Raw genomic sequence first — 22,028 nt, forward strand, 5'->3', positions numbered from 1 at the left:
ATCAGCTTTACAGAGGCTCAGGGCTCCACCTGTCCTGCAGTGGGATGGTGATAAGGGTCTGCCTCACAGGCTGGAAAAAGGACCAGGTAGGACAGCAGAGCAGCTAGTGAAATGAGTATACCCTTGGGAGCCAGACAGTCAAGGGTTCAAATTTTGAACAGGCTATTTTTTTAGCTTTCTAACTTAGGACTTGTTATTCAACTTCTCTGACCTACAGTTTGTTCATCTGCAAGATGGGAATAATAATAGTAATAATAAAGCCCTATTATTATAGGGCTTTGTGATGGTTAAATCAGATCATGTATATAAAGCAGAATATGATGGGTGGCACATGGTAGGTGCTTACTTGGTGATGGCTGTTATTAACAACTGCTTCAAACCTCATGCCCACCCCCAAATCCCCAAATGGTCCCTTTCTTTCTTTCTTTCTTTCTTTCTTTCTTTCTTTCTTTCTTTCTTTTTCTTTCTTTCTTTCTTTCTTTCTTTCCTTCCTTTCTTTTCTTTCTTTCCTTCTTTCTTTCTTTTTCTTTTCTCTCTTTCCCACCTCTTTCTTTCTTTCCCTCCCTCCCTCCCTTCCTTCCTTTAAGCGGGAACTTTAAAAAGGTGCTGCTTGGTCATGGGGCAACCATCCTCCCTCAGAGCTGAAGTGGTCTCTCTCTGCTCAGAGATGGCCATGCTTATGTTGAGAGGGTGGACTCCAAGGCCTCCTAGAGTTTTGAAAACGTTTACCCAAGATAGCAACCCTGGTTCAGTTCTCAGAGAATAGCATGTGTCCCCTGGGGGAGGGGACTCAGCCACCTTCCCCTTCCACTCTGACCAGGAGGAGTGAGTCCTAATCAGACCCAGAGCTCTGGCGGCCAGGGAAAGGGCACCTCCACTGAGGGTACTACTATCACCAGGGGCCATGAGCCCAGAGTTACCTAAACTTGAAAGTTCATAGTTAAGGAGTCATTGTTCCCTGCCTCAGTCTGGCTTCATCCCTGCTCTGCATCCCCATCTGAGCCAGTTGATCAGGCAGTTTTGGGGGTACAGCTGGATCTGTACTCAGATCTGCCCTTTGGAGCCCGCTTGTAACTCCTCTGCTGACTGGAGGTTCCTGGAGATAGTGCCAGATAACATACTTCGTGCACACCCAGGAGTGAACGGGATCTCCTGTCTGATTGCCTGGGGTCAGGATCTATTTGCATAGGATGAAGACTAGGAACTGATGATTTGGGGAGGGGGTACAGGGGCATGAGGAGTCCCTGTCATCACCAGATGTCGAGGAAGGAATATTTATAAGGTGCTTGGCTCAGGCCTGGATTTCAAGCCATTCTCCTCCATTTCTGGGCCCATTTCTGGGACTTTGAGGGATTAACATCTCCAGTCTTAGGATTTTGTCACTTTGGCCGTCCCATAGCACAGATGGCTGTCTGTCATCAAAGAGAGGGCAAGTGATTCTTCTTGTCCAACACACAACCCACTCTCCTCTTTAAGCCTCAGGTTCCTCACACGGAAAACGAGAGGTTGAAACAACTGTTCTTTATTCAGGCACTGGCCAGTAAGGTCCATCATGAATTGTTCGCAGGCATGCTGCTATCCAAAGGCCTGCTGAGACAATTCTATGGCAACGAACAGTGCTTGATCTATGAGGCATGATAACGTTTCTCTCGGTGCCTCAGCTTCTTCGTCTCTCAGTGTGGAGAATAACAGTCTACTTAGGGGGTCTTTGTGACTAGGGATGTAGCACCTCTGAAAGTGCTTGGCAAAATGGAAAGCCCTAAGTAAATACGTCAGTACCATTATTACTAACTTCTCCAGGGTTCAGCCTTGGAATGAGGTCACATCACATCCTGTACCAGAAATGTGTAAGTTTGGTTCCTCTTAGAAATGCGATCATAGGGGCTCCTGGGTGGCTCAGTCAGTTGAGCGTCTGATTCTTGATTTCCGTTAAGATCATGATCCTTGGGGTCTTGATCAAGCCCTGTGCTGGGCTCCACGTTGAATGTGGACGCTGCTTGAGATTTTCTCTCTCCCTCTGCCCTTCTCCTCTGCACTCAATCTCTCTCTCTAAAAAATAAAATAAAAATAAACAACAACAACAACAACAACAAAGAAATGCGATCAGAGAGCTGCAATTTAACCTTATCTATTTGCTTTTTTTTTTTTTTTTTTAAACTGAGGGTTGATCTAAGACAATGATTCACAAAGGAAGAGATACTGCCCCCTAAGGGTCATTCTACAAATCTGCGGGGAGTCCTCAGGCATTTGTAGGAAAAGATGTCAGGCTCAATTAAAACGTGCCCCACCCCCCACCACACTGTCCTACATTCCACATGCTTTGTAAAGAGTACAAATAAAGCATGCAGAATTGTATCTCTATAATTATTTCAGTTTTTTAAACTTCACATTTTTTTAAAGTTTATTTATTTATTTGTTTAAGTAATCTCTACGCCCAATATGGGTCTCAAACTCACAACCGCAAGATCAAGAGTCACATGCTCTTCCAACTGAGCCAGCCAGGTGCCCCTCTCTATAATTATTTTATTTTATTTTATTTTTTGAGTTTATTTATTTATTTATTTGAGAGAGACAGAGACAGCATGAGTGGGAGAGGGGCAGAGAGAGAGAGAATCACAAGCAGGTTCTGTGTTGACAGCACAGAGCCCCATGTGGGGTCTGAATCCACAAAACCATGAGATCATGACGTGAACCCAAACCAAGGGTCAGGCCCTTAATGGACTGAGCCACCCAGGCGCCCCTCTATAATTATTTTAAAATACTTTTGAAAACCGGGGGCACCTGGGTGGCTCAGTTGGTTAAGCGTCTGACTTCGGCTCAGGTCATGATCTCACAGCTTGTGAGTTCGAGCCCCATGTCAGGCCCTGTGCTGACAGCTCAGAGCCTGGAGCCTGCTTCAGATTCTGTGTCTCCCTCTCTCTCTGACCCTCCCCTGCTCACACTCTCTCTTGCTTTCTCAAAAAAATAAAAATACTTTTGAAAACCTATGTATAGGAAAAAAACCTGGAAAAATACATCAAAATGTTAACATGGACAGATTTCTACAAAAGAGAAAAAAGTAAATGTGTAGATGCCATATTCTCTGTGAAATTTATTTCAGGATAGTAAAGGAATGTTACCGTATTGGCTCTAAAAAAATTGATTCTGAAAGGATTGAGGACCACTAAAACCAGAGGTAGTCACATGAGAAGCTTCTATGTATCCTTTGTAAAACTGCTGTTCTAGATACTATTACATATAAGGTCCCTGGCCATTGCCTGAATAAGGTGTAATAAATTCCTCTTGTAGTTGAATGTTAGAAATTTTGACTCTCATGACCATCTGGCATAGCTCCTTCCTTTTATTAGATAATGACAAATGTGGAATTCATGTGTTCCCTTTTTGCCTCCACCTCCAGGAAGCTCACAATTAAGTTTTGATTCTCAGCTGCAATGATTATCTCTAGCCTAGAATTTTGAGGACAACTATTTCTTTCTTCTCCAATTTGGTTTCATTATGAGGGATCGTGTTTTAAATATTTACTTGTATCTATGTATTTTATTGTCTTTAAATCTTTTCTGGAAGTAAGGGAGCATAAATAATTAATGTGAAGCTCAAAAATCACATACCTGCAGTTGTCTTCCCAACACTTCCCGAGTCTGGAAATCTCGGGGGGCCTGGAAAGCCTGAGGCAGAGCAATTTAGGGCAGGTGCAGGTGCTTTTGTGCTGCAGACTCAGTCTCTCTGATACCTCTTCCTCCTCTCCTTCAAACGCCCTCACCCCTCTACTCCAGATGGAGAGTGGGCATTATGAGGAGTAGAAGCAGGATCCAACTGTCAGGGCCCACTCCAAGTGTTGGCTGGATCTGGGTGGTCTGGGGTCAAGTTGCGTATCAGGGAAGGGCACCAGCTCCAGGGTCAGAGAAGCCCAGACCTCCAACTGGAGAGACTCTCCCTCCACACAGTTCTGCTAGCATCTTGTCTGAATCCCTCAGAGCATAGGCTTTGGAACTCAGGCTGAGGCATGCAACTGACCCCTTCCTGAACCCTGGCCCACTAGCCCGCAGCTATGACTTTGGCCAAGGTACCTCTGAGGCTCAGTTTCCTTATTCAGATGGATACCTACCTCCAGGGGCCATGGTGAAAACTCATAGGGGTGACCTGAGAGGTGCTAAGGCAGTGCTGGAAGCAGTCAGAAGCCAGTGAATACTGCTCCCCAGGGGGAAGGGGGGCAGCCCTGCAGCCCTGGGTCAGTGTTACTCTTGCACCAGTCTGCCATCCCCAGCTGGGAGCGCCTGGAGGCAAGAGTTTGCATTAAATATCAGCTCCTCACTCAGTAGCTATGGCAAATGGCTTAACCTTTCTGAGCCTCACTGTTCTTATAAAAAAGTGGGAATAATGAAATGTGCCTCATATTGGCGGTGTGAGTAAAATTATTAACAGTGGTTATTTTGGGGTAAGGGCATTGTGAAAATGTGTTATGTTTTATGCATATGGGCTTTTGCTGTTTTTTTCTACAACAAATAGGAATTTAAAAAACATGAATTATTTATGTATTGTAAGTCATTTCAAAACATGCCTTTTCTAAAAAAAAAAACTTAAATTTACTGAGTGCTCACTACATTTTTGGCATTGCTCTGAGCACTTTATTTTTTGATATTTATTTTTTAATGTTTGTTTGTTTGTTTGTTTGTTTTGAGAGAGAGGGAGAGAGAGAGAATCCCAAGCAGGCTCTGAGCTGTCAGCACAGATCCCAATGTGATGGTGAGTTCATGACCCGAGCCTAAATCAAGAGTCAGATGCTTATCCAACTGAGCCACCCAGGTGCCCCTGCTCTGAGCCCTTTATATACATTATCTCATTTAATTTTCCCAACAGTTGAGGCACCTGGGTGGCTCAGTCTGTTAAGCGTCTGACTTCAGCCTAGGTTATATCTTGCTGTTCCTGAATTTGAGCCCTGCATCAGGCTCTGTGCTGACAGCTCAGAGCCTGGAGCCTGTTTCAGATTCTGTGTCTCCCTCTCTCTCTGCACCCCCTGCATTCGCACTCTGTCTCTCTCAAAATTAAACTTAAAAAAAAAATTTAGTTCTCACAACTGTCCTCTGAGGAAGATAGTATGTTCATCCCCAGTTTAGAGACAAGAAAAACAATGTGGTTTTTATTTTATTTTATTTTATTTTATTTTATTTTATTTATTTTAATTTAATTTAATTTAATTTAATTTTATTTTATTTTATTTTATTTTATTTTATTTAATTTTATTTTATTTTATTTTATTTTATTTTATTTTATTTTATTTTATTTTATTTTATTTTATTTTATTTTATTTAAATTTACATCCAAATTAGGTAGCATTGTGCAACATGCATAGTGCAACAATGATTTCAGGAGTAGATTTCTCAATGCTCCTTACCCATTTAGCCCATCCCCTCTCCCACAATGCCTCCAGTAACCTTCTGTTTGTTCTCCATATTGAAGAGTCTCTTATGTTTTGTCCCCCTCCCTGTTTTTATATTATTTTTGTTTCCCTTACCTTATGTTCATCTGTTTTGTCTCTTAAAGTCCTCATATGAGTGAAGCCATATGATTTTTGTCTTTCTCTGACTAATTTCACTTAGCATTATACCTTCCAGTTCCATCCACATAGTTGCAAATGGCAAGATTTCACTCTTTTTGATTGCCGAGTAATACTCCATTGTATAGATATACCACTTCTTCTTCATCCATTCATCCATTGATGAACATTTGGGCTCTTTCCATACTTTGGCTATTGTTGATAGTGCTGCCATAAACATTGGGGTGTATATGTCCCTTCGAAATAGCACACCTGTATCCCTTAGATAAATACCCAGTACTGCAATTTGCTGAGTTGTAGGGTAGTTCTATTTTTAATTTTTGGGGTAACCTCCATAGTGTTCTCCAGAGTGGCTGCACCAGCTTGCACTCCCACCAACAGTGCAAAAGAGATTGTCTTTCTCCGCATCCTCGCCAACATCTCTTGTTGCCTGAGTTGTTAATGTTAGACATTCTGACAGATGTAAGGTGGTATCTCATTGTGGTTTTGATTTGTATTTCTCTGATGATGAGTGATGTTGAGCATTTTTTTCATGTGTCGGCTGGCCATCTGGATGTCTTCTTTGGAGAAGTGTCTATTCATGTCTTTTGCCCATTTCTTCACTAGATTATTTGTTTTCTGGGTGTTGAGTTTGATAAGTTCTTTATAGATTTTGGATACTAACCCTTTATCTGATATGTCATTTGCAAATATCATCTCCCATTCTGTTCGTTGCCTTTTAGTTTTGCTGATTGTTTCCTTCGCTGTGAAGAAGTTTTTTATTTTGATGAGGTCCCAGTAGTTCAAGAAAACCAATGTGTAAGGAAGTTGAGCAACTTGCCCCGCTTGTTGTGAGTGAATCTATACATGTGATACACTTTCATAAAACTATAATGGATACATACATACATGGATGTATACATACACATGGATATACACATAGACAAATGAATGCATGTAGGAACAAGTGAAATCTGAATAAGGCCTGCAGTCTAGCTAACAGTATTGTACCTATGTCATTTTCCTGATTTTGATATTGTGCTATCTTTATGTAAGGTATTACCATTGGGGAAAGCTGGGTGAGGTCCAGCTGGAGACCTCTCTGTAGCTTTTTTTTTTTCCTGCAACTTCTTCATTTCTTATTCTATAGACTCTGATAAATATATAGTCAAAAATTAAAAAGTTCTTAAAAACTAAAAGTTTTTTTTAAAGCTTATTGTAAGGATTACATGAGATAATGTGCCTAGAACACAGGGTTGGATTCAGTTGACATTTCAATATATATTTTCTTTCTTCCCCACTCTGGGAGTGACTATTTTCACAGATATAGTAATAATGGCCTCCATATAGTGTGTTCTATGTGCTAGGCTTAATTTCCATGCATTGTTTCACTTAATAAAACCTAAAAGGCATGGGTCCTTTTATTATTCCCCATTTGCTCATAGGAAAACTAAGGTTCTGCAGTGACAAATCTCTTCTCCACTTGTTAGAAAGTGACCAAGCCTGGATTTACACCAAGGCAGTCTGTTCATGACACCACTCCATCCCCTCCAGGTTCAGCTCAGAGTATTGCATAAAGGTATGCTTTGAACCTTGGAAATCATCTACCCCAGCTGTCTCAGTTTAAACACGCTAGAAAGGGGAAGGGCTTTGGTCAAGAACACCTAATAAACATGTGACTGAGCCAGGATGAGAACCCAGTGTTTGGATTCCTGGATCAGGGTATTTTCCAGTGCCCACAGGCAAGGCTGCTCACCCATATAGCATACTTCCTCTGAATCCTGCCTTGGAGACAACTGGTGCCCACAGATAGACCTGCGGGTTCTCACTCACATCCCTCACCCACCCGCACAGCTCAGGCCACTCAGGACCCAAAGGTAGGAGTGGGGCCCTGGGAGAGTGGAGGCATGGTGACCCTCTACTGCAGGCAGCCTTGAGAAGTAGGGTAGTTAGGGTCACAGAGAAGGCAAGGGCAGACCCTCTGAACTTTGGCAGGAATGGGGGTGGGAAAGGAGGCTATGTGCAAGAGGTCCCTGTTCCTGTCCCCCTTCAGGCTCTCCTGAGTCACTTGCTCTGAGGTTGGGGCACATTCTTGAAGGGGATGGTCACAGGGATTCCAGGCCCTCTCAGGCCCTAGGCCAGTTTCTATTCTTCCTGGGGCTGAAACCAACTCCCACCTCAGACTCAGCACCCGGTTTCCACATGGTAATATAATGACTCACTCCATTCCTATCTTGGGACCTCCTTGGACTTGGGGCAAATCGCTCCAAGTCCAGACCTGGGGTTGGTGGGAAGGGTCATCAGCCCAAGTCCCATTTCCCAGGGAGGAGGGGTGTCCCATGTATCTAGTGGAGCGTTTGACCCACGTTCAAAAGAGCACGATTGGCCCTCTTTCTCCATCCTTGTTGCGCGGCTCCCACATCCCATCCCGCCGGGCCAATCCAGGGAATGTTGGAGCATTAAGGACCCCTCCCTTTCCTCTTGTCACCTCATCGCCCTGGCAAGTCCACTGGGGAAGCAAACCCTGCAGCCTAGTGGACCAAGCGATCCTGTCCGCGGGGAGCAGCGCCCTCGTGTGGCCTCCAGGAGAAACGCGTTTATTTCCCAGCACCCTCCCCCCCAACCCCCCTCCCCACCCCCGCCCCTTTCTATGCTCTCATTGAACAAGAATTTATTGAGTGCCGTTAGGTACCTGCTCTGGGGGCCCCGGGGAAGAAGATAGGTAAAATACCTGCTCTGTGAACGGTACATTCCAGTGTGTGTGTAGGTGTGTGTGGGGGGGGGGGGGGGGAGGTGCAGGCAATATACGACAAATACACGAGGCAGATACTAGTAGTGATAACTGTTAGAAAATGAAACTGAGAAATGTGATGGAAAAACAGGGCTGGATGGAAAAAAAGAAAAAGGTCTCCTTGAATGGGTAACGTCTAAGATGACACTTAGGTGACAGGGATCCAGTCATGTAACCATCTGGAAGGAAAACTTCCCTTGCAGAGATGAGAACTAGAAGACCCCCAGGCAGGAACAGGCTTTACATAATAGACAAAGACCAGGACAGCTAGAAAGGAATCAGCAAGAGAGAATGGTACGAGATGTGGTCATGGAGGTAGGCTAGGGCCAGACTACAGATTTTATAGGTCATGACGGAGTTTGATTTTTCTTCTAGAAGTAATAGGAATGTATTGGGTGAGGTTTGAGAAGAGTAACATAGCTTGATTACCTTTTAAAACAATTCCTATGGCTGCTGTGCAGAGAATGAACTTCGGCCAAGGAAGAGTGGAAGCAGGGGGATTATTGCAAGAGATTAAAAGCTATAGAGATAATTCAGGTGACACATGGTGGTGGCTTGGAACAGGGTAGAAGTGGAGGATGTGGGAGATGTGGTTGGATGCTGGGTTTACTTTGAAGGTAGAGCCAAGAGGACTTGCCAATAGACCACATTTTCTTCTGCTCCTTTGGCCCTGGGAACTCCATACACATACTCTAGTTGGCTCCTCTATCCTCACTGGGGGTCTGGGTTACAGAGGCAGACCCCAGGGACCCAGCTAGATTGCAAAGTTTCCAGGATCAAACAAAGGAATTTAAGACTCAGGCATTGTGTTCTCCATGAACTGTCTCCACTTTCCATTATTAGCCCATTTAATGGGAGGGGACTCTGCCTGTTGTCTCCCTTACTTAATCTAGCCTTGCTTCTATACCCCTAGTTACTCATTAAGACATTTGTTTATCCAAATAGGGGCCCTTAGGGTGTATTGGTGACACCCAAAACAGTCCTGGGGGTGGTGGTGTTTGTATCTGATACAGAGTAGGGGGCAGGATCATCTGATGGTCTCAGTCTTCAGACCCAGGCCAGTGAGTTAACTCATGTTAATTTACACAAAACACAGTGGGGTCAGACCTGATCCCACAGAAAATGCACACAACATTTTTGCCCCAGGCTGGGCATTTCTTTAGAGCCTGGGAAAGATCAGGCTAGCCTTACAAACATTCTCGGGCAGCAAGGGCTGGGGAAAGCAAGCAAGAAAGGGGATTACCCAGTTGGCTCTGGAGTCAGCAGGCCCTGCTCTGTTTGTGTTGTGCTGCATGGAGGTTGGGGGTGCATTATAAATGCAGCCAGCCAGAGGGCCCCTGGCTCAAAACCTGGGACTCAAAACCTAGGACTGCACCATCCCTGGGAGTCTGTGCAAGCCTCCCCAAGATGAAGCTGCCAGGCCAGGAAGAGTTTGAAGTCTCCAGTGCTTGTGAAAATGTGCCCACAGGAGAGCTGGAGAATGGCCCTGGCTCTTGCCCCAGCCCTGACGGCACCTCAGACACAGACAGAGGGGATCGGGGGGTACCCACGGACCCTCTGCTCTTCATTCAGCTGAATGAACTTCTGGGCTGGCCCCAGGCACTGGAGTGGAGAGAGACAGGCAGGTGAGTGGGACCCAGGGCAATTTTATGGGGTCTTGCCCCTTCCCCAGCTGGTGACTCCTCCTGTTTGGGGAAATGCTCTGCCCCAATTAAGAGTTCCTCTCTGTGCTCTCCAATTCAGGCTCTCACCCTCCATGATACTCAGTTTTCTCTGCAGTCTACTTTTGAGTTCCCCAAGACCCCAGATGAGGGGTGAATGTCCAGGAAGGGGCATGCTATGCACCACTGGGCCCAGCCTCCCCCCACCCCCCCCATTGCTCTACTTTCCCTGGCTCTCCTGTGTTCCCGCAACCTGGACCTGGGAGAGATGGCCCCAATAACACAGTCTATTCCTCTCCACCACAGGTGGGTGCTGTTTGAGGAGAAGCTGGAGGTGGGTGCAGGCCGGTGGAGTGTCCCTCACGTGCCCACCCTGGCACTGCCCAGCCTTCAGAAGCTCCGCAGCCTACTGGCCGAGGGCCTTGTGCTGCTGGACTGTCCAGCTCAGAGCTTCCTGGAGCTCGTGGGTATGCTGGGAGCCTGTACAGGGAGGGCCTGAGTAGCTATGCCATTTCCCTAAGACTTCCCCCCAAAGCCTTGGAACTTTCCAGAGCTCACCCCACTGCACCCTAGGGATTATCCGTCCCTGTCACAGGGAGGAGGTGGAAAAGCAGAATGGAGGAGCAACTTTCCTGAGATTCCCAGAAGGGAAAGGGAGCCAGGCAGAGGGGAAAGGGGAAGAGTGTGGGGACAGGGAGCTCTCAGGAGAGGGTTGAAGGCCCATCTCTATTCTTTAGAACAGGTGACAAGAGTGGAGTCGCTGAGCCCAGAGCTGAGAGGGCAGCTGCAGGCCTTGCTGCTGCAGAGACCCCAGCATCTCATCCAGCCCACAGGCACCAGGCCCTGCCAGGGTGAGAGGCCCCTCCCTGGGCCCAGGACCAAAAGCCCTGGGTGAGAGGGTCCCAGATCCCCCCTGCGCTTCTTGGACTAAGAGCAGCCTAACCCTGGCTCAGACCTCTCAACCCGGGGCCTCAACCCAGGCCTTGTGGGTGAGAAGTGGAGGTAACGGTGAGGGGAGAAGAATGGAGGGGCCAGAGTTTTGTGAAGGGACGCTCTTGACAGGCACCGTGCCAGGAGCTTTACATGCAGTATATTCTCATTTCATCTTCACAACCATCCGGTGAGGCAGTACCACAATTAGCCCCATTTTAGTGATGAGAAAACTGAAGCTCAATGAGGGGAACTCTAGTTTTCATAGTTTATCACAGGTAAACCTGGTCAGGGAGCCCTGGTGTGTCCACCTCCAAAGCCTGTACTCTTACTCTCTGCCTGATCGTGTTTCGAAGGGTCTGCTCATCCAAGAGAGGCTTCTCACAATGAGGAAGCCCCGCTGAAGGAACAGGTTTGTGGTCCTTCCTTGGGCAGGGCTGGGAGAGGAGTCAGGCCTCATTATTAATCAGTACCCTACCAAAATCTGCCTTCCCACGTAACCACTCATCCGTGTGTCTCCTTGAACCCCCCATCCAGCGGCAGAACCCTCTGAGACGGAAGCTGCCTCCGGGGGCTGAGGCAGGGGCTGTGCTGGCAGGAGAGTTGGGCTTCCTGGCACGGCCCCTGGGGGCCTTTGTACGACTGCGGGATCCAGTGGTGTTGGGGCCCCTCACTGAGGTGCCCCTTCCCAGCAGGTGAGGCTGTGGGGAGTCGGCGGTCCTGGAGCCCAGAAGGATCTCTACTGGGGAGGGGGTTGAGAAGTCTCTGGTTCAGTTCTCTGAGGGGGCATGAGTGGGGATGGTGCTCAGGGGTCTGGGGAGGGGGTGGTGGTCAGGGCTGCAAAGTAGGTGTGAACATGATGAGCGTATGAATGGGGGCTGGTAGGAAGGTCAGAGGTCAGGGCTGCCTTGTGGGATAGCAGTCTCTTATTTTCTCTGGGGCCTGGTTCCTCCCTCAGGTTTTTCTGCCTCCTCCTTGGTCCCTCCACACTGGGAAGGGGCTATCATGAGATGGGCCGGGCCATGGCCGTCCTCCTCAGTGACCGGGTGAGCTGGGCAGGCAAGCGCATGCGTGTGTGAGTGTGTGCACGCACGCGCAGACTTTTGCCAGTGAGAGTGCACACTGTGGCCTCTAGATGTGACTGAATGCAGCAATGAGGCAGAGTGTGGCTTTGTGTCTGTGCACATGAGGACTTAAGTTTTCTTGGCTACCAATGTAACCCCCTTAACTAGGACACTGCTGGCACACAGTAGGCCCCCAATACTCATTGCATGCATGTATTAATGAAGGAATGCTTGAATGACTTGCGTCTAGCTTTGAGATCGTAAAGATTCATGTAAAGGTCCAGATCGGCATTTACTGCCCCTTTCTGCCCCTATCCCTAGCAATTCCAGTGGTCAGTTCGTCGGGCCAGCAGCCTTCATGACCTTCTGGCAGCCTTGGATGCCTTCCTAGAGGAGGTGACAGTGCTTCCTCCAGGTCGGTGGGACCCGACAGCCCGGATCGCCCCACCCAAATGTCTGCCTTCCCAGCACAAAAGGTATATGGGGGTCTTCTCCACAGACCTTGGGTCCAGTTCCACTGTTGAGGAGGGTAGGGGATCCCAGGAAAGGGATACTTACCTTTGGATTCAGGGTCTGCTGGCAGAGATAAGAGCAGCCACCAGGAGGCAGCAGGCCCAGTCACGTTTTGGTTGGAGATCCTCAGGCAACCTGGGTTCCCCTTCTCTTCAGGCTCCTCTCACAACTGAGGGAGGTCAAGGGCCCATCTGCCCAGCATGGGGCCCTGGCTGAGGACAGACATGGTCACTGGCCACATGCGCCCAGCCCAGAGTTACAGCGGACAGGCAGGTGAGGTGAGCTGGGTGAGAGCAGGGGTAAGGGTCCTGGGAGAGGAGAGGGGTCACAGGGGCACAGAGGTGTATGCTCACGATGGAGGGGCTCACCCAGTCACAGGGAAGGTAGCAGGGATAGGGGCGTGGGGTGTGGGCACTTGGGTCACTGACAAACCATGGGTGGGAGGCTGTTTGGGGGCCTTGTCCAGGATGTGCGTCGGAAGGCCTTGTGGTACACCAGTGACTTCCTGGACGCGCTGCATCCCCAGTGCTTCTCGGCTGTGCTCTACATCTACCTGGCCACCATCACTAACGCCATCACTTTTGGGGGTCTGCTGGGGGAAGCCACCGATGGTGCTCAGGTGAATCGGGAGATGTGAGGTGGGGCAGGCACAAGTTTCAGTATTCTGCTAGCTACCCCTGGGGCAATGGGTGGGCCGTGGAGGCTCCCTGGAAGCTTGGGTGGCTGTACTGAGGACTCCGGTGTCCTGTGCTGACAGGGTCCTCTGCCGGCTTCTAGGGGGTGCTGGAAAGTTTTCTGGGCACTGCAGTGGCTGGAGCTGCTTTCTGCCTGATGGCTGGCCAGCCCCTCACCATCCTCAGCAGCACGGGGCCAGTGCTGGTCTTTGAACGCCTGCTCTTCTCCTTCAGCAGGTAGGAGAACACCCCCACCCTCACCAGGCCCTCACTAGCTGCACTCTTGGCCTGATCCTGGCTGGGTCAATAGGGAAGGGAGGGAGCTGTCTGTTTGGCTCCAGGGGTACCTAACCTGGGGTAAGTGGGGAGCAGAACAGCCCTGGCAATCCCTGCCTGTCTCACTCCCCCAGAGATTACAGCTTGGACTACCTGCCTTTCCGCCTATGGGTGGGCATCTGGGTGGCCACCTTTTGTCTGGCACTAGTGGCCACAGAGGCCAGCGTGCTGGTACGCTACTTTACCCGCTTCACCGAAGAAGGCTTCTGTGCCCTCATCAGCCTCATCTTCATCTACGATGCTGTGGGCAAAATGCTGAGCTTGACCAGTGCCTATCCCATCCAGAGCCCTGGCTCTCCTGCCTACGGCTGCTTTTGCCAGTACCCAGTCCTGGGAGGTGGGTGAGGGGAATATGGAGCTGGAAGAGATGGGGGAGGATGCGGGAGGGGGAGGGGATGTCCCCTTGCTGTCCCCCTTGTTAAGTTCAACAAAATCCTGAATACTTTCCCAATGACCGGCAGCACTCTTCCCCACTTTTGTTTTTTTTTTTTTTTTCAACGTTTATTTATTTTTGGGACAGAGAGAGACAGAGCATGAACGGGGGAGGGGCAGAGAGAGAGGGAGACACAGAATTGGAAACAGGCTCCAGGCTCTGAGCCATCAGCCCAGAGCCCGATGCGGGGCTCGAACTCACGGACCGCGAGATCGTGACCTGGCTGAAGTCGGACGCTTAGCCGACTGCGCCACCCAGGCGCCCCTCTTCCCCACTTTTGTTTTGAATCCATTGAGAAGTAACAGAGCAGGCCCAGTATTATCTTTTTTTTTTTTAAGTTTATTTATTTATTTTGAGAAATAGAGCAAGCAGGGAAGGGCAGAGAGAGAGGGAGAGGATCCCAAGCAGGATCTTCACTGTCAGAGCAGAGCCCAAGATGGTCTCAAAGTCACGAACCACGAGATCATGACCTGAGCCAAAGTCAGACACTTAACCGACTGAGCCACCCAGGTGCCCCAATATCATCTTTATTTCTGACAGTGCTGATAGAAGAACATGCTTATATCTATGGGGAAACGGGCTTCCTAACAATGAAACCAAAATTAAATAGATTTACCCACCCAGTCATGGCTGCCCTGGACAGGGACTGTCTTGCCACAGAAGGGCAGAGCTAAGTTGCATGCACAGGGCAGGCAGCTTATTCCCAAGAGTGGGGAGAGGAAGGGACAGGGAGAGGCATGCTCCATTCCTTCTCTCAAATTCACCAATCAAATAAATTGCTGCTCTTCCCCTAGTCTGAGTGACTGACCGAGGGGGAGAGCAGCTCAGAGTTTTACACTTGCACATACCCCTGCACAAGGAAGCAGCAGGAATGGGGAAGAAATATCTTCTCAAGAGCGCCAGACTCTGTGTTAGGCATGAGCAAAACCAGTTCTGGTCCTGATAGAAACCCACAGATTGGTGTGCTCATCTTTTAAGCAAACATTTGCTAGGCATCTGCTCTGGCTGGTCCTATGCCGGGCACCAGGGATACAGAGACGTAAGGAATTGGTAGGGACTGGGAGATGTCCTGAGGAGCACAGCATTTAGGGTCAGAAGACAGATGAGTCAGAACTAAGAACTTTCTTGTTCAGTTGGATCCATGAGATCAGGCTCCTGAGGGGCTGGAGAAGGTTTCCAGAGGAGGCACATATACCCAAATTGTTCTCTGCTTCCCAGGAAATGAGTCTCAGTGGAAGAAGACAGAACCAAAAGACAGAGGTGACATCTCAAGCATGGTGAGGGCCAGTTCCTGGGAGAGTCCTGGGAAAGACACGGTGGAAGCCAAAGAAGTCAGTGGTTCCTGGCTTTTCCCTCCCCACAGGCTAGGGAAACCCTTACAGTTCACAGAGGCCCAGACATTTGCTGTGGCTGGAGACCTCCTATCCTGGGCCCTTGGTGTCTCAGTGAGTGTCAGTCAATGTTTATTCTGCCACCCATAACCCCAAACCTGAACACCCTTCCATACAGGACCTAGGCCTGGTCAATGCCTCCTTGCTGCCCCCACCTGAGTGTGCCCGACGGGGAGGCCACCCTCGTGGTCCCGGCTGTCATATAGTCCCAGACATCGCCTTCTTCTCTGTCCTCCTCTTCCTTACTTCTTTCCTCATAGCCACGGCCCTCAAGCATGTAAAGACAAGCCGCTTCTTCCCCTCTGTGGTGAGTGTTACCTCTGTCTGTGGGAGAGTACTGCCTCTTGCCCTTGGGCCTTGTCTGTGAATGGGAAAGGGTAAAGAGGGAGGGGGCTGGCAGGCCTGAACCTGACCAAGTGTCCACTGTGTGGCCAGGTGCGCAAAGTGCTCGGTGACTTCTCCTCAGTCCTGGCCATGCTGCTGGGCTGTGGCCTCGATTCCTTCCTGGGTCTAGCCACACCAAAGCTCATGGTGCCCAGCGAGTTCAAGGTGAGAGCTGGGAGTGTAGAACAGAGGGGAGAGCAGGGCCAGCAGACAGGACTTTGGAGGAGGAAGATGAATGGATACCATGCTTTTCTTCCTCTGAGCTTCCATTTCCTTGCTCATAAAATACAAATAGTAATAATAATGACCTCACGGAGTTGTTGTGAGGATTAATGAGGTGTTGCTGCCAACACAGTGGGTACAGAAAACATGGGAGTTATTATTATAAATTAGGGGTTAAGAGGTTGGGTTCTAGTCAGCCAGCCCTGGGCTCGAGATCCAGTTCTGCCACTTCCTAGCTGTGTGACCTTAGGCAAGCCAACCCACATTTCTCATCAATGAGCCTCAATTTATTTACCAGTAAAATGGAAATAATAAATAACAATAGCTGCTACTCTATAAGTTGTTCTGAGGTTCACAGAAGATGAGTGTAAGTCACTCATCTGGCACATACCAAGATCTCAAAAAATGTTACTTATTGTTGTCATAGGTTGGCCCTACCCACCCTACTACTCCGCACTGTCTTCTTTGCACCCCTGTTTGCCGGCTCTGATCTGCTAAAGCTGGAGCTCCCTCCCAAGGGCACGGCAGTGCACAGGACAAGGCTTAGCACGGACTTAGCACCTAGACTTTGCCTGTGCATTTGGAGACCTCCTCTCCAGCTTCCCCCAGGACAGGAGAGCAGGGAGACTCTACCTGGGGTAGCCTCAGGGGCTCAGAATCTGAGATGGCAACTGGGGTCCCCTCCCCCACACAGACGCTTATAATCAGAGCAGACGCAGACACACCCAGCCCTGCCCTGGCCCCAGATCAAGGCAGGTTTGAGCCTGAGTCGCCCCACCCTGGTTGTAGGGGGCGGGGGGTGCCTAGGGAGGAGGGCTCTGTACATCAAGAAATGTGGGCAGGCCTCACCCACCATCTCCTCCTCTTGCAGGGAGGGAGGGCACCTGAGAACCAAAATCCAGAGCCCCTGGCTCCAGCCCAACTCCCAGGCTGGTTCCCCTTCTTCTGCCCTCTTTTAAGGCACTGGAATGCTTTCAACCAGTTGTACATGCACACGAACTGCTCCCACCTACCACCCAGGGTCTTGGAACTGGGGTAAGGGGGTTGGGGGTTATGGAGGAATGCCAAAGCCGGGGTGTGCAGGTGAGGTGCTCTTGGGAGACCCTCTCTAACTTGTCCACGGAATGCCCTCTCCCAGCCCACACTCCCTGGGCGTGGATGGCTGGTGTCACCTTTTGGAGCCAACCCCTGGTGGCTGAGTGTGGCAGCTGCCCTCCCTGCTCTGCTGCTGTCTATCCTCATCTTCATGGACCAGCAGATCACAGCGGTCATCCTCAACCGTGCCGAATATAAACTGCGGGTAAGACCTGCTGGGTAGGACCAGAGGCCCCTAGACCAAGGTACAGAAACTCCAGGGTGGGGTCCAGGCCCTCCCTCTCCCACTCCAGAGGACAGAGAGCCCAGATCTGGCTTAGTTTCATCCTCGATGCTCTACCACTACCTGCAGAAGGGAGCTGGCTTCCACCTGGACCTCTTCTGTGTGGCTGTGCTGCTGCTGCTCACATCAGTGCTTGGGCTGCCCTGGTATGTCTCAGCCACAGTCATCTCCCTGGCCCATATGGACAGTCTTCGGAGAGAGAGCACAGCTTGTGTCCTGGGGGAACCCCGCAGCTTCCTGGGCATCAGGTGAGGCCAATATTGAGGAGGCCAGAGTGAGAGATCCGTCAGTAAGGTGGTGTAGGGGAGTACAAGGCAGAGTGATTTGGACAGGTTAAATTCTAAGCCTCCAGAGGGCTCTCTCACTACTCCATAAGCACTGCAGTGGGGTGAATGGGTGGGTTCCGGGCTGAGATGGGCGTGTCAGGTCTTCCCTCTTCTCCTTGGCCATGGGTGTGGGAGGGCCCGTGGGAGGAGCCTCATGGACACAAAGGCAGAGGCGGCCAGGGCCAAGGGAGGGTGAGGTGCCACCTAACAACCACCCTCCACCCCCCCCCCCACAAGGTAGGAGTGCCTCACTGATGTTACAAAGTTACTGTCACAAAAACAATTTTCTAACCGTTGGAAATACAATCCGTGGAAAGTTTGTGAAATCAACTTTGAAACTGTGAAATGAAAGTTTTTATGGCAGTGTAAAAATCGCTAACGTTGCACCAAAATAAAAAATAAAAACAAAGAGCAACTATGAGGTTGAGCTGATGGAGAGGCCTGGAACATCCCAGCTCAAGTGCCCTGCCCCTTCCTTTCCACCAATTTTGCACATGATGCTAAGGCCCCCTCCCTGCTAGGCTACTATTGGGAGGGTGGGGGGGGAAGGGCTCTCTCCACTTCCCTCCTGCCAGTGCCTGTAGTGGTGTCTGGTCAGCATCTCCAAGCCACGCACCCTGGGGGCTCTCCCAGCCCCTAGCTAACTCTTCCCTCATCCCACAGGGAGCAGAGGCTGACAGGCCTGGTGGTGTTCATCCTCACAGGAGCCTCCATCTTCCTGGCACCTGTACTGAAGGTACCTTTGTTAGGCTGGCATCAGGGACAGGGCAGTAATAATAACAAATACAGCAAGAACTGACACTGGCTAAATACTTACTGTGCACTAGGCACCGTGTTAAGTTTTCTCCACACTTGGTCTCATTTGATCCTCACGTGAACCCTGAGAGACATTCATACTTCACCAATGAGCAAACTGAAGCTTGTTTGTTTTGAGAGAGAGAGAGAGAGAGAGAGAGAGAGAGAGAGAGAATCTTAAGCAGGCTCCACGCCCAGCTCAGAGTGCAACGCAGGGCTGGATCTGACAAGCGTGAGATCACAACCTGGGCCGAAATCAAGAGTCGGACGCTTAACCAACTAAGCCACCTAGGTGCCCCAAGGAAACTGAAGTTTAAAGAGATTAAGTAGCTTACAAAAGGCCACCAAAAGAGCTAGTTTCTCAGATCTATCTGAGAATCCAAACTCTTACCCGGTGGGTTTTCTACCCAGTGGAGCCGGGTATGGGCATGCTACCATCCCCTATGGGCCAAGAGGTATGGCAGTCTTGCTCCAGCCTGCCAACAAACCTTAGACTAACAGTGTGATCATCACATCCCAGGAAAACCTTGAGACAAAACCCCTTCACTTCTCCCTTACCAGATGTTTATAGAACACCTGCCATGTGCAAGGCTCTGCTAGGCACTTGGGAGAAGTGGCAGGGAGGAAGGGGAGACAGGAGTATTGAAAAGAGATATGGAGCCAAGCCCCTATCAGCAACATACACACATGAACAAAAATTAAGTAATAAGTAATCGTAGAAAGGTTCAACAAGCTAAGGCGAGGACACGGAGAATGGCATACAAGAGTCACCAGGGAGGAAAGGTTTGGGGAGGGAAAGGTCATGGAGGCTGGGTGAGAGTAGAGTAGTTGAAAGAGCCAGATAGACTGGACTGGCTGCTTGCTAACTAGGTGACTCTCATTCAGCAGATATTTACTGAGCATAAACCATATGCTAGGCACTGTTCCAAAGACTGAGGATATAGTGGTGATCAAAAGAGACCATCCACTGCTTGAAGTCTGGTGAGAAGAGACAGAAAAAAAAATTAAAACAATAAAACAGGAAAATTTCAAATAGTGATTACTTCTAATGAAAAATATAAGAGCGTAAGGTGATTAAGAGTGCCAGGGGTCCACTTTAGATTGAAAGGTGTCAAGACACCCCACCACTTCTGGGGTATCAAGAGATGAGCAGTGAGAAGCCTGAGTAGCGAGAAGGAAGTCAAGGAAGAACATTTTAGCTAGAGGGAAATAGCAAAGCAAAGCAAAGGCCTTGCAAAGGATAGAAATAAACCTCGGCATGTTGAGAGAAGGAAAGGAAGCCATATAGCAGGAACAGAGGGAGCGAAGAAGAAAGTGATAGATAAGATAGGAGAAGTAGGCCAGGTAGTGGACAAGTTAACTTAATCTCTCTGAAACCCATTTCCCCCTTTTGTGAAATGGAAATTATAAAATTTACCTCATCTGACCATCTTGAAGCTTCAGTATCAGGCATGCAAAGTGGGAAAGGAAGAGAAAGACTTGGGTCGGCTTAGGTGTGGATGCTGGAGGCTGGGGTTGGAGCCTAAGGCTGGGGTGGGGGTGGAGGTGGGGGAGTGTGGGTCTGGGCAGCTAGCAGAAGTGAACTCCTTTGCCAGCTCTCTACTTTTTTTCTACCAGTTCATCCCGATGCCTGTGCTCTATGGAATCTTCCTGTACATGGGAGTGGCAGCGATTAGCAACATCCAGGTGGGCCCATTAGAATCACCAAGCAGTCTCACTCCTCCTCTTCTTTCCTGCTGGTGCCTTCTGCTTATACTTGCCAAGTCCTCTCCTCTCCTCTTCCTGTCTCTCCTGGGCTCAGGAACTCTGATGCCAGGCTCTGAATGGGGAGGGCACCAAGGGAGCCTTCTGACTTCCCGCTCACGCTGGACTTGGACAGCTAACAGTGACACCCTCCAGGTTGAACACCCTGCTCTCCTCCTCTTATTCCCCTAGTTCACAAAGAGGGTACAGCTATTATTGATGCCAGCAAAACACCAGCCAGACCTCCTCCTCTTGAGACATGTGCCTCTGAGCAGGGTCCACCTCTTCACAGCTATCCAGCTTGCCTGCCTGGGTCTGCTTTGGATAATCAAATCTACTCCTGCAGCCATCATCTTCCCCCTCATGGTAACTTGGGGCAAGGTTGGGTAATGTCCTGGGGGTCCTGGGAGACTCTGATCCTGGGAGGGTGGCCAAAGCCTACACAGGAGGAAGACATTCCCCTCTCACTTGCCCTAGCTCTGGTTGGGAGTTTTAGGACAAAGAAAGATGGCCAAGAGATGCCTACGGATAGGTTAGTCTTGGGATACCTGATTCAACTCCATTTTTCTAACCTCTTTGGGCTGATCAACCACAAGTAGGAATATAAAGTCCAAAAGAAAACTGAGGTCCTGGGAGAGGCAATACAGACACTTTTATTACTCAGTGAGGTGATAACACAGGTGGCTTCTGGCCTTATTCTTACGCTCTGAGGAAGTTAAGAGCGATAGGCTTTGTAGTAGGACCAACCACATCCCAGCTATGTGACTTCTGAGAAGTTTCTAAACTCTCAAGGCCTCAGTTTCTTTCTCTATACAATGGGAACAATTATATCTACCTCGTAGGAATGTGTTAGCTTTAAGTGAAACAATACACAGTGTCTAGTACATAGGAAGTGCTCAACGAATGTTACTGTAGTTCATGTTTCTGCTGCTATTGCTGACAGCTCTGGGTTTTGTTTGCATCCCTGCAGTTGCTGGGCCTGGTGGGGGTCCGAAAGGCACTGGAGTGGGTCTTCTCACCACAGGAACTCCTTTGGCTGGACGAGCTGATGCCAGAGAAGGAAAGGAACATCCCTGAGAAGGGACTGGAGCCAGAGTACTCACTTAGTGGTGACACTGAAGATGTAAGCCGCAGGATGGGCCCTCTCAGGAGAAGGGGGCAGGAGTGGGGAGGACCTTCTTGACCAGGAATTATCCCTAAAGTCTAATATTTCTATTAAGCCTGAACACAATCACTCCCCTTAGCTCCTCACTGACACAGGTACACTGAAGGGGTGAGGGAAATCTTTCTTTATAGGGCCAAGGGCCCTAGTTTATCAACCCATGGGATTGGAAAGGTCTGATGACAATTTGGTGGGCTTTTTCAACCTTGATCTTTGTCTCAGTGTGGGTTTATATCCTTTCACTTTCTGGGTCCCTTTCTCTCTGCTCTGTCTCTGCCTATTCCCAACTCATCTTGGGATCTTTCTTCCACAGTCAGAGCTGATGTATCAGCCAAGGGCTCCAGAAATCAACATCTCTGTGAATTAGCTGGAGTAGGAGGAATTTGGGAGTAGAGACTCCAGGAAACTGAGCATGAGGTGAGGATGTGAGGGAAGTGCCCCTGGAGTCAGGGATGGGGAAGTGTGCGCTCAGACCTTGGAAACTTCCAGTGTGCTGACTAGCCTGTTTTGCCTTCATGTTCCAGTCCCTCATGAACCCCACAGTAGAGGAGGGAATAGAACCGTCTCCCCAGAGGGAAGAATGAAATAAGCCAGGGTACCTGGGCTTGGCTCCCTGCGGCACTGAAGTCTGGCCAGTAGAGGGAGCTGAAGCTCACACCAAATTAGATGTAGAGATGGGGGGGTGGGGGGGG

The 22,028-nt window shown here is 49.3% G+C and overlaps 1 protein-coding gene across 1 annotated transcript; it reads left to right on the forward strand.

Moving 5' to 3' along the window:
- The first annotated feature begins 9,731 nt into the window (after nucleotides 1-9,731).
- SLC4A9 (solute carrier family 4 member 9) lies at nucleotides 9,732-21,703 on the forward strand. The gene is made up of 21 exons (XM_047869121.1): nucleotides 9,732-9,949; nucleotides 10,292-10,452; nucleotides 10,723-10,836; nucleotides 11,272-11,327; nucleotides 11,453-11,610; nucleotides 11,874-11,961; nucleotides 12,301-12,455; nucleotides 12,649-12,765; nucleotides 12,937-13,111; nucleotides 13,270-13,403; nucleotides 13,577-13,839; nucleotides 15,154-15,212; nucleotides 15,445-15,633; nucleotides 15,762-15,875; nucleotides 17,071-17,232; nucleotides 17,380-17,558; nucleotides 18,300-18,372; nucleotides 20,049-20,117; nucleotides 20,367-20,540; nucleotides 21,145-21,297; nucleotides 21,650-21,703. Exons 1-21 carry the CDS (start codon nucleotides 9,732-9,734, stop codon nucleotides 21,701-21,703), a joined length of 2,865 nt encoding a protein of 954 aa, XP_047725077.1.
- The last annotated feature ends 325 nt before the right edge of the window (nucleotides 21,704-22,028 follow it).

The sequence above is a fragment of the Prionailurus viverrinus genome, chromosome A1, assembly GCF_022837055.1.
Source record: "Prionailurus viverrinus isolate Anna chromosome A1, UM_Priviv_1.0, whole genome shotgun sequence".
In the NCBI taxonomy this organism is placed as follows: domain Eukaryota; kingdom Metazoa; phylum Chordata; class Mammalia; order Carnivora; family Felidae; genus Prionailurus; species Prionailurus viverrinus.

Excerpts from the sequence above, each read along its gene's own strand:
- SLC4A9 (XM_047869121.1), top strand. The coding sequence starts at position 9,732 with ATGAAGCTGCCAGGCCAGGAAGAGTTTGAAGTCTCCAGTGCTTGTGAA. Across the intron at positions 10,453-10,722 it reads GAGCTTCCTGGAGCTCGTGG|AACAGGTGACAAGAGTGGAG; the intron begins GTATGCTGGGAG and ends TCTATTCTTTAG. Across the intron at positions 12,766-12,936 it reads GAGTTACAGCGGACAGGCAG|GCTGTTTGGGGGCCTTGTCC; the intron begins GTGAGGTGAGCT and ends CATGGGTGGGAG.